The sequence below is a fragment of the Schistocerca nitens genome, chromosome 1, assembly GCF_023898315.1.
Source record: "Schistocerca nitens isolate TAMUIC-IGC-003100 chromosome 1, iqSchNite1.1, whole genome shotgun sequence".
Classification (NCBI taxonomy): domain Eukaryota; kingdom Metazoa; phylum Arthropoda; class Insecta; order Orthoptera; family Acrididae; genus Schistocerca; species Schistocerca nitens.
In genome coordinates, this window is record NC_064614.1 from 598000871 (window position 1) to 598015592 (window position 14722).

The window sequence follows — 14722 nt, forward strand, 5'->3', positions numbered from 1 at the left end:
TACACGTGCATATATATATACACTGTATATATAATTAGTGTCGTAAGAAACTTGCCAAATAAAAAACAAACAGTTTCATTCCAAGAGTACAGCACATCAAAAGCTACAGTACAACTTTAATGTGTTATTGTAGCATCCACACAAATTAAGATATTCTATGTTAGTTGTTTCTGTATGTGTCTCGTAATGTTTAGTACATACAAGGGTGTAAAATTCAATTACTATTTTTTATTTACAGTTTTAATGTGATCTGTAATATGTGCATTGCACATACAAAATCATCGACAAGCAGAGTTGCTCTTTAGTGTATTCTTATTATGTGTTAATATTAATAAGTCATTTTGTATAATACATTAATGTTCATTATCTAACCTCTAAATATGACAGCTTACTGTGAAGCAGTTCATTCATTATTTCATTTAACTGTAATCTTTGAGTATCTGTTCATACTTTATCAACGAAATATAAGTCACTTTATTGTTATTGAACTCAAAATTTAATAGTTATGGGTTAGCTTCAAACAATGACAAGCCTGTGCACTTTAGCATGATGTTATTATTGTTGTCGGCCGGTGTGGTCGAGTGGTTCTAGGCGCTACAGTCTGGAACCGCGCGACTGCTACAGTCGCAGGTTCGAATCCTGCCTCGGGCATGGATGTGTGTGATGGCCTTAGGTTGGTTAGGTTTAAGTAGTTCTAAGTCCAGGGGACTGATGACCTCAGATGTTAAGTCCCATTGCGTTTAGAGACATTATTTGTTATGATTGCTACAACTGAGATTCAGTAATCTCAGTTGAAGAGAAATTTTGATCACTGGGTAAGTTTCTCTTCTTTTTGAATAAATGATTTAGAATTTTATTTACATCGGTTTGTAGCCCCCTCTGCTGGTCTTCTCTAGACCAAATTACATATCTGTTTAAACTGAGAAGGAGAGGAAGATGAAAGATTTGAAGTAAATGGTACTTTTATATTATTCAGTTTTATTTTATTTTGATCGTAACGCAATCTTGAAAACTTTTCACAGATATCCCGCAATCGATAGTCGATAGCTAGTGCAAGCTCTTTGAGTTATCTCTTTGTGGGGAGCTACTGTAACAATGTGTTTCACCTCCAGTGGCTTCCGCTCCCCTTCAGTCAATGAGAGTAGTGTGTGGTCAAGTTGATCAAGTGGATTAGAAAGTTTGCTTCCAACTTTTTTCTGGACTTCAAAGCTAGGAACCTGGAGTAGTTTGGAGGTCACAGCTGATGTGTTGGATATTTTTGGTGATACCGTTTCAGACATTTGCAATGGTTGTTCGTAGGCAACATATAGGTTGACGTGACAGAAGTCATGGGATAGCGATGTGTACATATACGGATGGCGGTAGTGTCGCGTGCACAAGGTATAAAGGGGCAGTGCACTGGCGGAGCTGTCATTTGCACTCAGGTGATTCATGTGAAAAGGTTTCCGACGTCATTATGGCCGCACGACGAAAATTAATAGACTTTGAACGCGGAATGGTAGCTGGAGCTACACGTAAGGGACATCCCATTGAGGAAATTGTCAGGTAATTCAATATTATGAGATCCACAGTGTCAAGTGTGTGCCGAGAATACCACATTTCCGGCATTATCTCTCACTGCGGACAACACAGTGGCCGACGGCCTTCACTTGAAGACCTAGAGCAGTGTGATTTGTGTAGAGTTGTCAGTGGTAATAGATAAGCAACACTGCATCAAATAACCGCAGAAATCATTGTGCGACGTACGACGAACATGTCCGTCAGGTCAGTGCGGCAAAATCTGGCGTTAATGAGCGAGCGCCTTTGCTAACAGCACGACGCCACTTGCAGCGCCTCTCCTGGGCTCGTGGCAATATCGGTTGGACCCTAGACGACTGGAAAAACGTCTGGTCAGATGAGTCCTAGCTTCAGTTGGTAAGAACTGATGGTCGGATGCGAGTGGGGTGCAGAACCGACGGAGCCATGGACCCAAGTTGTCAACAAGCCACTGTGCAAGCTGGTGGTGGATCCACAATGGCTTGGTCTGTGTTTACATGAAATATGCTGGGTAATCTGGCCAAACTTAACCGACCATTAACTTCAAACGATTATTTTTTACTACTTGGAGACCATTTGAAACCATTCATGGACTTCTTATTCCGAAAGTACTATGGAACTTTTATTGATAACAACGTGGCATGTCAACAGGTCACAATTGTTCGCGATTTGTTTTCAAGAACATTCTGGACATTTCGACCGAATGATATGACCATACAGATCGAACGACATGAATCCCATCGAACATTTATGGGACATAGTCAATAGGTCAGTTCGTACATAAAATTCTGCATCAGCAACACTTCCGCAATTATGGACGGCTATACAGGCAGCATGGCTTAGTAATTCTGCAGGGGGCCTCCAACGACTAGTTGACTCCATGCCACGTCGAGTTGCTGTAATACGTCGGGCAACAATATTAGCAGGTGTCCCATGACTTTAATTACATCATTTCATTCGGGTGGTACTTCTACATCTACATCTACATGGATACTCTGCAAATCATATTTAAGTGCCTGGAAGAGCGTTCATCAAACCACCTTCAAAACAATTCTCTATTATTCCAATCTCGTACAGCGCGCGGAATGAATGAAAACTATATCTTTGCCGGCCGCGAAGGCCGAGCGGTTCTAGGCGCTACAGTCTGGAACCGCGCGACCGCTACGGTCGCAGGTTCAAATCCTGCCTCGGTCATGGATGTGTGTGATTCCTTATGTTAGTTACGTTTAAGTAGTTCTAAGTTATAGGTGACTGATGACCTCAAAAGTTAAGTTCCATAGTGCTCAGAGCCATTTGAACCAACTTATATTTTTCCATACGAGCTCTGATTTCCCTTATTTCATCGTGGTGATCGTTTCTCCCTATGTAGGTCGTGTCAACAAAATATTTTCGCATTCGGAGGAGAAAGTTCGTGATTGGAATTTCGTGAGAAGATTCCGTCGCAAGCAAAATCGTCTTTCTTTTAATGATTTCCGGCCCAAATCCTGTAACATTTCAGCGACACTCTCTCCCGTATTTCGTGATAATACAAAACGTGCTGCCTTTCTTTGAACTTTTTCGATGTACTCCGTCAGTCCTATCTGGTAAGGATCCCACACAGCGCAGCAGTATTCTAAAAGAGGACGGACAAGCGTAGTGTGGGCAGTCTCCTTAGTAGGTCTGTTACATTTTATAAGTGCCCTGCCAATAAAACGCAGTCTTTGGTTAGCGTTCCCCACAATATTTTCTGTGTGTTCTTTCCAATTTAAGTTGTTCGTAATTGTAATACCTAGGCATTTAGTTGAATTTACGGCTTTTAGATTAGACTGATTTATCGTGTAACCGAAGTTTAACGAGTTCCTTTTAGCACTCATGTGAATGACCTCACACTTTTCGTTATTTAGAGTCAACTGCCACTTTTCGCACCATTTAGATATATTTTCTAAATAGTTTTGCAGTTTGTTTTTATCTTCTGATGACTTAATTAGTCGATAAACGACAGCGTCATCTGCAAACAACCGAAGACGGCTTCTCAGATTGTCCCCTAAATCGTTTATATAGATAAGGAACAGCAAAGGGCCTATAACACTACATGGGGAGCGCCAGAAATGACTTCTGTTTTACTCGATGACTATCCGTCAGTTACTGCGAACTGTGACCTCTCTGAGAGGAAATCACATATTCAGTCACATAACTGAGACGATATTCCATAAGCACGCAATTTCACTAAGAGCCGCTTGTGTGGTACAGTGTCAAAAGCCTTCCGGAAATCCGTAAATACGGATTCTATCTGAAATCCCTTGTCAATAGCACTCAACACTACATGTGAATAGAGAGCTAGTTGTGTTTCACAGGAACGATGTTTTCTAAACCCATGTTGACTGTGTGTCAACAGACAGTTTTCGTCGAGGTAACTGATAATGTTCGAACACAATATCTGTTCTAAAATCTTGCTACATATCGACGTTAACGATATGGGCCTGTAATTTAGTGGATTACTCGTACAAACTTTCTTGAATATTGGTGAGACATGTGAAACTTTCCAGTCTTTGGGTACGGTGCTTTCGTCAAGCGAACGGCTGTATATGATTGTTAAGTATGGAGCTAATGCATCGGCATACTCCGAAAGGAACCTAATTGGTATAGAGTCTGGACCAGAAGACTTGCTTTTATTAAGTGATTTAAGTTTCTTCACTACTCCGAAGATATTTATTTCTACGTTACTCATGTTGGCAGCTGTTCTCGATTCTAATTCTGGAATATTTACTTCGTCTTCTTTTGTGAAGGCATTTCGGAAGACTGTGTTTAGTAACTCTGCTTTGACAGCACTGTCATCGATAGTATCTCCAATGCTATCGCGCAGAGAAGGCATTGATTGTTTCTTGCCGCTAACATACTTCACATACGACCAGAATCTATTTGGATTTCCGTCAAGTTTCGAGACAAAGTTTCGTTGTGGAAACTGTTGTAGGCATCTCGCATTGAAGTCCGCGCTTCTGTAAAGGATCGCCAATCTTGGGGATTTTGCGTCTGTGTAAATTTGGCATGTTTGGTTCGTTGTTTCTGCAACAGTGTTCTAACCCGTTTTGTGTACCAAGGAGGATCAGCTCCGTCGTTTGTTGGTTTATTTGGTATAAGCCACTCAATTGCTGCCAATACTATTTCCTTGAATGTAAGCCACATCTGGTCTACACTTATATTATTAATTTGGAATGAGTGGAGATTGTCTCTCAGGAAGGCGTCAAGTGAATTTTTTATCTGCTTTTTTGAATAGGTATTTTTTTCGCTTATTTTTCGAGGATTTGGGGATTACAATATTCAGTCTCGCTACGACAACCCTGTGTTCACTAATCCCTGAATCGGTTTTGATGCTCGTTATTAACTCAGGATTATTTGTTGCTAAGAGGTCAAGTGTGTTTTTACAACCATTTACTATTCGGGTGCGCTCATGAAGTAACTGCTCTAAATAATTTTCAGAGAATGCGTTTAGCACGATTTCGGATGATATTTTATGCGTACCTCCGGAATTAAACATGTATTTTCGCCAACCTATCGAGGGTAAATTAAAGTTACCACCAACTATTTTGGTATGAGTGGGGTACGTGTTTGAAATCAAACTCAAGGTTTCTTTGAACCTTTCAGCAACTGTATCATCTGAATTGGAAGATCGGTAAAAGTACCCAATTATTAATTTATTCCGGTTGCCAATAATGACCTCTGCCCATACTAACTCACAGGAAGTATCTACTTGAATTTCGCTACAAGTTAAACTACTTCTAACAGCAACAAACACGCCACCGCTGAGCTTACATCCGGCTTTAGCCAGCTTTCAGTGCCTATAACGATTTGAGCATCAGTGCTTTTTATTAGCGCTTGGAGCTCTGGTACTTTGCCAACACAGCTACGACAATTTACAACTGTTATACCAATGGTTCCTGCGTCTACGTTCTTCCTGTGTTCAGCCTGCACCCTTTGTGACTGAAGCCCTTCTTGTGCTTTCCCGAGACCCCCTAACCTAAAAAACCGCCCAGTCCACGCCACACAGTCCCTGCTACCCGTTTAGCCGCCTCCTAAGTATAGTGGACACGTGACCTATTCAGCGGAACCCGAAACCCAACCACCCTTTGGCGCAAGTCGAGGAATCTGTAGTCTACACGGTCGCAGAACCGTCTGAGCCTCTGATTCAGACCCTCCACTCGGCTCTGTATCAGAGATCCGCAATCGGTCATGTCGACTATGCTGCAAATGGTGAGCTCTGCTTTCATCTTGCAAGCAAGACTGGCAGCCTTTACCACTTCTGTTAGCCGCTCGAAACTGGAAAGACTCTCTTCTGATCCAAAGTGACACACATCGTTGGTACCGACGTAAACAACCACCTGCAGTTTGCTGCATCCTGTGCTCTTCATGGCATCAGGGAGGACCCTTTTCACATCTGGAATGACTCCACCCGGTATGCACACGGAGTGCAACTTTGGTTTTCTTACCCTTCTTGTCAGCCAAGTCCCTAAGGGGCCCCATAACACGCCTAACGTTGGAGCTCCAAACTACCAATAATGCCACCCTCTGCGCTTGCCAGTATCTTGCAGGCTGAGTGGTTTCCTCTGAAAGAGGACAGGCGACAGCATCTGGCTCAGCGACAGTGTCAGCCACAGACAGCACCTGGAACCTGTTTGTCAAACAAACCGGGGAGGCCTTACGTGCGCCCGCCTGGGAAGTCTCTCGCCGCCTGCTTCGCCCGGGGGCGACCTCCCACTCCACCACAGGTGAAGGGTCAGACTCAGTGCGAGCACCGGTGAGGACCGATCGGAGGACTCTGACGTGCTGGACGTCCGTTGGATCCCCTCACCGGCTCGCAACAGTGGTGCCCATCCACTGCAGCCTCAAGCTGTGTAACCGAAGCCATCACAGCCTGAAGCCGAAAGCGAAGTGTCACCAACTCGGCTCGCATCCGCACACAACAATCGCAGTCCCTGTCCATACTAAAGAACGTGGAAAACTAAACAATGCAGATAAACGAACTATCGGCTCGTGCTGCGCAACTCTACTGTAGACCCTGACGAAAACACACGAACTGTGTCTAGTAATACGGATATATTCGAAAATCTAACTACCGAAGCATTCGTGTGAAACTAAATAATTTGCCCCTGATTAGGAACTTGAAATGTGTCACCGGATTACTTTCCGACACAAACGAAAACGCGACAACTGCAGCTATTAGGTATTAAATTTACACCCAGAAACTCAAGAAACTAAACTATTAAAGCACACAGATGATACAATAAAATTCGCTCCTGGTTAGGAACTCGTAAATGGCACAAAAGCTGTTACTTCCCTGTTGCTGCGTCTATCTCGCTCGGCTACTGCTGCCTTACATTCAAACGTTTATTTTGTCAGTGTTTTGCGTGCTAAACTAGTGATGAAACGAGTATGTGGTCAGATATTTATATGAGAGGATTTGCAGAGGCACAGAAATAGTTCGTTTTTAGTAAGTTGGATGCTCATTTCAGGACCATGTTGTAGTTACTTAATGCAATACCACATGCTGTCAGTTTCGTCATTCTCTTCTGTATTTTAGATTAGTCAGTGCCTTACCGGCAGATGCGTATAGAACACTTGTATTTTCATGATTACTAGAAATTCGATTCACTGCAAAAATTGACATAATGTCTTTCGAAAAAATATGCGATTACTTATTAAAACAGACTTTTTATTGTCTGTCAAGATTGCATTAATTTTTTTTCAAATCATTGATACGTCTCCAATGCCTGACATAGCACAAAATTTCCGAAAATTGACATAATGTCTTTGCAAAAATCCGCAATTAGTCGGTAAAACTGTTTTTTTGTCTGTCTTGATTGTACTAGTGTTTAGCAATTAATTTTGAAAAGTAATGTAATCAAAGTGGACAATAAAAAGTCAGTTCAAATTATGTTCACACAATGTATTTTCTTAGTTGGTGAATTTGAAGTTAATGTAGAATAGCTGTTCATGTTCATTGTTATTGCCCTTTACTTCTGCCCCCCCCCTCCCCCCCCCCCCCAGTCATTTATAAAATTTTCGTACTTACCTTTGATGCACGTTTTGTGCGGTGCACTAATGAGCATACTTGTTGCTAACTTCACTTTGTCTATTCAGTTATCCATGGCACAGGGAATGAAATAGCTCAATCATATGCAGCTTTCTATGGTTATTACTAACGAATATCCAGTTCTATTGCATGACTAATTTTCAGGTTGTGAAAGGTAAGCTCAAACGCTGTTCCGGAATGAAGATTGCTGTGGCAGATTTTTGCAGTGCGTACTTATGTAACCAAGAGATTGCTTCACAGGAAAGGGTAGCGATGCCTTCACCTTTTGCAATATTACTTGCAGACTTTGTATTAACTACATCATTATTTAATTGCTTTTGATAGACATTTTCAGTGATAGACCATTTTCAGATTAAAGTAGGGTTATTCATTCACGGGGCATCACCCCATTGCATTGTATTTGGTTACAAGCCGACGACAGCCGTACTTTGTAATTCTGATAGGATTTTCCGAATGATATTCTTACTGTGTGATATTCAGTCATATAAGCTATGCCTGCCAGTATGAAGTTGTGAGTTTATTGTAGGTATGTTCCACTATGATTGATTCTTTTCTTACTATTTATTCAGACTGTATTATAATATTGATCAATGGGTCACAAACACTCAAATAACAAAGCTCAACTTCAATAAATCAGAGCTTACTCAATCCACTCATATTAGCAGACCTCGTATACCAGGACACTTACAAGGCATTTAATCATCGCTGTGATAACATCTTTGAATACTTGTTTCATTCTTTATTTAGACTGACATTCATATTCATTACTTCCATATACTAGGAAAATTGGTAGTGAATATATAATTAAATGGGTCAGCTTACCTAGATGCTGGTGTTCTCGCGTAGTTATTTGTTTGACGTGCTCCCTGTTATCCGTACCGTGATTCTAAATTATACAATATGTTTTAGAATTAAGCAATTTTTTGGTATTCAGCTTCTCATATGCGTGTCAGTACATTTGCGACAGTGTGGTTTACAGTATCAAGCACAAATATATTAGCTGTGATCAAAACATCGTTGGAAGTCAGACTTGTGTGGTTTTATTATTAAATCTGAAACGAACTTCGTAACGTTTTGCTGACACATAAAGAGAAGTTGCAGTTTAATTAATGTGCTGTAATTTAGAATTAATGAGTTGACAGTGGATGTTCGATGAAAAGTCTGGCTGAATCTTCTCTTGTTCGATATCTTGCGTGCTGTGTGGAACATCGATGTATGTTATCGTTATGGAGTAGCTTCGTTCCCCTCTTCAAGATTTTTCATTTGGCGCAACAGCGTGTAGAACGAGTACGACGCATTTAATAGCTACAACAAAAAAGAAACGTATCTTTACTAATTAACGTAGGAAAATTCTGATTTGTTGCCTTATTGAAATTATGTAAGAGCTAACAAAGAACTGCGAAGGACTAACTCTGGAATTTCATTGTGCGATGTTCTAAACATATAACCTAATTACTAGCTGTTTTACAGACAGGGTATGGGGAGCGCGGAAGCATACAGCGGTGCCTAATACAATCATTTAAAGGGGAACATACACCGATTAAAACAAAAGAACGACATTATCACAACAACTACACAGACAATAAGGTGTATTTCAGTAATTAGCTGCAACATATACCTGACAGAGACGGGGCGTGGCCTCTATGAGACAGTAAAACAGATATCGATTGCAATCATCTGTTGGAAGGGTTCAGTGACTGCCACAGAAATTTGAAACTGTCTCCTTCAACTCAGCTGATGCCCTTCGAGAGGAGTAGGCCACTTCCCGTCACCTGATTTCTACTATAGCATCACAAACACAACTGTACACCGCACAAGCACTCATTGCAGTAAGCCACATCATGAAGGTATAGAACTGATACTTCATGATAGGATGGACGATTCAGTAGCAGACTGACTTCTTTGGGACCCTGCCAAGAATAGCATTTCAGGATTCCCACATCAGCTCGTTAAGCTCATTTCGTGAGTAAGGAGGTCCTTTTGGCTTGTAGTGAGGTAAAAGTTTTGGCATTTTAGGTAATATAGCTTTATTTTCGTGGAAACAATCGTGTTTTTGCTACGTGAGTGGGCGCGGTTTAATTTGCTTTATTATTTTGTTATTTTGGTGTAAGCTTACGTCTACAGCCAAAACCTGTTGAGCGCTTTCACTCGCTTTGGTCACTCCTAGAGGCATCTTGCAAACCGGACTAATCCTCCTATCCAGTCTAATCTGCTCAAGAAATGGTGTAACCGTGTCTGGTGCACCTGGATGGTGCATCGGGTCCCTTTATCCAGCGCCTCAGCGCGAGCAACCGCTGGGAACGGACGCGTCCTCAAGACAGGCAAGCGCTGATTGTGTACAGGCTTGTGCACTTTGTATGTGCTTATGAATAAAAGTATTTTTATAGCGCTTCAGTATTTCTTCCTGAATATGGAGGTTCTTTTGGCTTTTGTGAGGTAACAGTTTTAGCATTTTAGGCAATATAGCTTTTTAGAAAATTCAAAATTCTGTGATCAATTGTGTGCCAAGAATACAAATTTCATGTGTAACCTTTCACCACGGACAACGTTGTGGCCGGAGGCGTTCATTTAATGACTGAGACCAGCAGCATTTACGTAGAGTTGTCAGTGCTCACAGACAAGCAACAATGCGTGAAATAAGTGCAGAAAACAATGTGGGACGTATGATGAACATATCTGTTAGGACAGTGAGACAAAATTGGGCGTTAACGGCTTACGGCAGCAGACTACAGACGTGAGTGTCTTTGCTAACATCACAACATTGCCTGCAGAATCTCTCCTGGGTGACAGACAATATCAGTTGGACCCTAGACGACAGAAAAACTGTCACCTGGTCAGACGACTCCTGATTTCAGTTGGTAAGAGGTGATGGTAGGGTTCAAGTTTGACACAGAACCCACAAAGCCGTGGACCCAAGTTGTCAACAAGGCACTATGCAAGCTGGTGGTGGCTCCATAATGGTGTGTGCTATGTTTACATGGTACGGACTGTGTCCTCTCATCCAACTGAATCAATCACTGGCTGGAAATGGTTATGTTCGGCTACTTGAAGACCTTTTGCAGCCGTTTGCAACAGAATTTTTGTGGATGACAATGAGCCATGTCGCCAGGCCACAATTGTTCGCGACTGGTTTGAAGAACATTCTGGACATTTTGAGAGTGATTTGGCCACCCAGATCAGCCAACATAAATCCCATTGAACGTTTGTGGGACATAATCGAGAGGTCAGTTCATGCGCAATGTCCTGCACTGGCAACACTTTTGCAATTATGGATGGCTATAGAGGCAGAAGGGCTCAATATTTCTACAGACCTAATAATATACACGATGTGCATGGATCACAAGGAAACCACGAGGGGATAGTAGTAATGGAAGAATAAGAGTAAGCGTTCAAACTAAAAAGGGCACAATTTAGGAGAGTAGACTTGCATCTACTGTTAAACCTGTACATGAAATGCCACAGGAAACAAAAAAATTTGGAAATGCGATGAAAATTCTGAATGAAAGGATATCAACTGTAGCAATCATTGAGGATATTATCATCCTCTGTGAAAGTGAGGAAGAATTAAAGCATCTCTCGAATGGAAGGAATAGTCTACTGGGTGCAGAATACAGACTGAGAAATAAAAAAAAAGGGAAATGAAAGTATTAGAGACCACCAGGAATGAAACTAGTAACAAACCTAACTTCAAAATTGGAATAGCTGACAAAATGTACAAATTCTGCTGCTTTGCAAGTATGTGATATTTGATGATCTCCTGGTGGGATCGACTCAGGAAAATGTCATCATCAGGAGAAACAAAACTGGTGTTCTATGGATGTGAGCACGGAATGTTTGATCCCTTAATCACTCAGGTAGGTTAGAAAATTTAAAAAGGGAAATGGATAGGTTGATGTCGGCTGTAATGCGAATCAATGAAGGTCGGTGAGAGGAGGGACAGGACTTTTGGTCAGGTGAATACAGGATTATAAATACAAAATTAAATAGGGGTAATGCAGGAATAGATTTAATAATGAATAAGAAAACAGGAATGTGGGTGAGCTACTATGAGCAGCATAGTGAACGTATTACCGTAGATAGACACAGCCAGCAGATGACATTCTGTGAGGACTACTGATATAGCCTTAATGACCTTGGGAGAGCCAAGTCTTATATTTGAAGTGAAATTAAGGAAACAGTAGTAAGTTCTCTCGCACCTTACCCTCAACACGGATGTACCTACCAATTCAGGACCAGATGCCTGCAAGTCAACTGTATACGTTTCATATTAGACTAAGGAAGCGTTTGTGTAAAGTTCAGATTTTATGTTTTTCTATTTGTGTGCCAGAGCAATCGGCCGGAAACTATGGTACAGCCCGACTGGGAAACTACATTAAAAAATCTTGTATATTCCCATGAAAAGTGTTCTCTTAGGTAGACAAACATACAGACATTTGAAATCCTTTTGGTTAACTCTTAGTGAGCCCATTTGAAACGGCCAAACTTATCTTCCTGATGAGGGACGTTACGCTGTCAGCCTGTGCAAGGACCCTTCTGCTACAGTAAGAAATGTGACTGTAAAATGTGTGTGACAGGTGATTCGACTATATATACTGAAGGGTTAGGAAAAGTGCCGTCTAAAACTTCCGGTTGGGTCGTGCGGTTAAAGGCGCTACAGTCTGGAACCGCAAGACCGCTGCGGTCGCAGGTTCGAATCCTGCCTCGGGCATGGATGTTTGTGATGTCCTTAGGTTAGTTAGGTTTAACTAGTTCTAAGTTCTAGGGGACTAATGACCTCAGCAGTTGAGTCCCATAGTGCTCAGAGCCATTTGAACTTCCGGTTGTGTGACTTTAACGCCCATCTCAAAGGAAGAATTTCTGTTGGTGATGGACAGCTTGCATGATGCCCCTCTATAGTCTAGGAAATATCTCTATTTACAAAGCTGACTTGATTTTGTGCCTCTTCAACAAGAGGCTGGTCTATGTAGATCTGGTAGCGAGGTCTTGGGTTCCTTTTAACGGGTGGATAGCATTCGTAAGTTGGTTGTTAGTGGTAGGTATTTACCAATTAGATCAAATCTCTATTAGGAGAGTAAATCTTTATTAGCAGCCATTTACTTTGAGGGAGATGTCTCGGTTTCAATGATGACCAACAACAGAAAGTGAGAAGTCCCAATAAGCGAGATCTAGGAAAATAAAGATGTCCAAGCAGAAAAGTCCTCTATGGTGCCACTCTATAGAGAAGAGAGTATTCTTCTACATCGGGCATTCACCAAGAGCCAAATGGTCCTTTCAGTGGCATAGATAGAAGTTGGCGTTCGACAGCGAGAGGAAGGAGTTACTGTTGTTGGAGAGATGTTGTATTATGAGATACGAAATGTCAGGAAGGCACCGAGCGAGGTGGCGCAGTGGTTAGCACACTGGACTCGCATTCGGGAGGACGACGGTTCAATCCCGTCTCCGGCCATCCTGATTTAGGTTTTCCGTGATTTCCCTAAATCGCTTCAGGCAAATGCCGGGATGGTTCCTTTGAAAGGGCACGGCCGATTTCCTTCCCCATCCTTCCCTCACCCGAGCTTGCGCTCCGTCTCTAATGACCTCGTTGTCGACGGGACGTTAAACACTAATATCCTCCTCCTCCTCAGGAAGGCACCCTGATGATGGGGTAGTTCTCAAATGGTGGATAGTAATTTAGAGGAAAGTGCTGCTCTTGATGTACTAGACCTCTAGTTCTTACATCTACATCTACATGATTACTCTGCAGTTCACATTTAAGTGCTTGGCAGAGGGTTCATCGAACCACCATCTCTCTACCATTCCACTCCCGAACAGCACGCGGGGAAAACGAACACCTAAACCTTTCTGTTCGAGCTCTGATTTCCCTTATTTTATTTTGATGAACCTTCCTACCTATGTAGGTTGGGCTCAACAAAATATTTTCGCATTCGGAAGAGAAAGTTGGTGACTGAAATTTCGTAAATAGATCTCGCCGCGACGAAAAACGTCTTTGCTTTAATGACTTCCATCCCAACTCGCGTATCATATCTGCCACACTCACTCCCCTATTACGTGATAATACAAAACGAGCTGCCCTTTTTTTCACCATTTCGATGTCCTCCGTCAATCCCACCTGGTAAGAATCCCACACCGCGCAGCAATATTCTAACAGAGGACGAACGAGTGTAGTGTAAGCTGTCTCTTTAGTGGTCTTGTTGCATCTTCTAAGTGTCCTGCCAATGAAACGCAACCTTTGTCTCGCCTTCCCCACAATATTATCTATGTGGTCTTCCCAACTGAAGTTGTTCGTGATTTTAACACCCAGGTACTTAGTTGAATTGACAGCCTTGAGAATTGTTCTATTTATCGAGTAATCGAATTCCAACGGATTTCTTTTGGAACTCATGTGGATCACCTTACACTTTTCGTTATTTAGCGTCAACTGCCACCTGCCACACCATACAGCAATCTTTTCTAAATCGCTTTGCAACTGATACTGGTCTTCGGATGATCTTACTAGACGGTAAATTACAGCATCATCTGCGAACAACCTAAGAGAACTGCTCAGATTGTCACCCAGGTCATTTATATACACTCCTGGAAATTGAAATAAGAACACCGTGAATTCATTGTCCCAGGAAGGGGAAACTTTATTGACACATTCCTGGGGTCAGATACATCACATGATCACACTGACAGAACCACAGGCACATAGACACAGGCAACAGAGCATGCACAATGTCGGCACTAGTACAGTGTATATCCACCTTTCGCAGCAATGCAGGCTGCTATTCTCCCATGGAGACGATCGTAGAGATGCTGGATGTAGTCCTGTGGAACGGCTTGCCACGCCATTTCCACCTGGCGCCTCAGTTGGACCAGCGTTCGTGCTGGACGTGCAGACCGCGTGAGACGACGCTTCATCCAGTCCCAAACATGCTCAATGGGGGACAGATCCGGAGATCTTGCTGGCCAGGGTAGTTGACTTACACCTTCTAGAGCACGTTGGGTGGCACGGGATACATGCGGACGTGCATTGTCCTGTTGGAACAGCAAGTTCCCTTGCCGGTCTAGGAATGGTAGAACGATGGGTTCGATGACGGTTTGGATGTACCGTGCACTATTCAGTGTCCCCTCGACGAT

The 14722-nt window shown here is 42.3% G+C and overlaps 1 protein-coding gene across 1 annotated transcript in view; it reads right to left on the reverse strand.

Annotated features, from left to right (window-relative positions):
• Window positions 1–8643: 8643 nt before the first annotated feature.
• Window positions 8644–14722, reverse strand: part of LOC126236516 (odorant receptor Or2-like) — a 113842-nt gene continuing 107763 nt past the window's right edge. Inside the window, exon 6 of the mRNA XM_049945885.1 lies at window positions 8644–8908. Coding sequence (XP_049801842.1) covers window positions 8828–8908 — 81 coding nt within the window. The 3' untranslated portion in view covers window positions 8644–8827. The remainder of the gene's footprint in view (window positions 8909–14722) is intronic.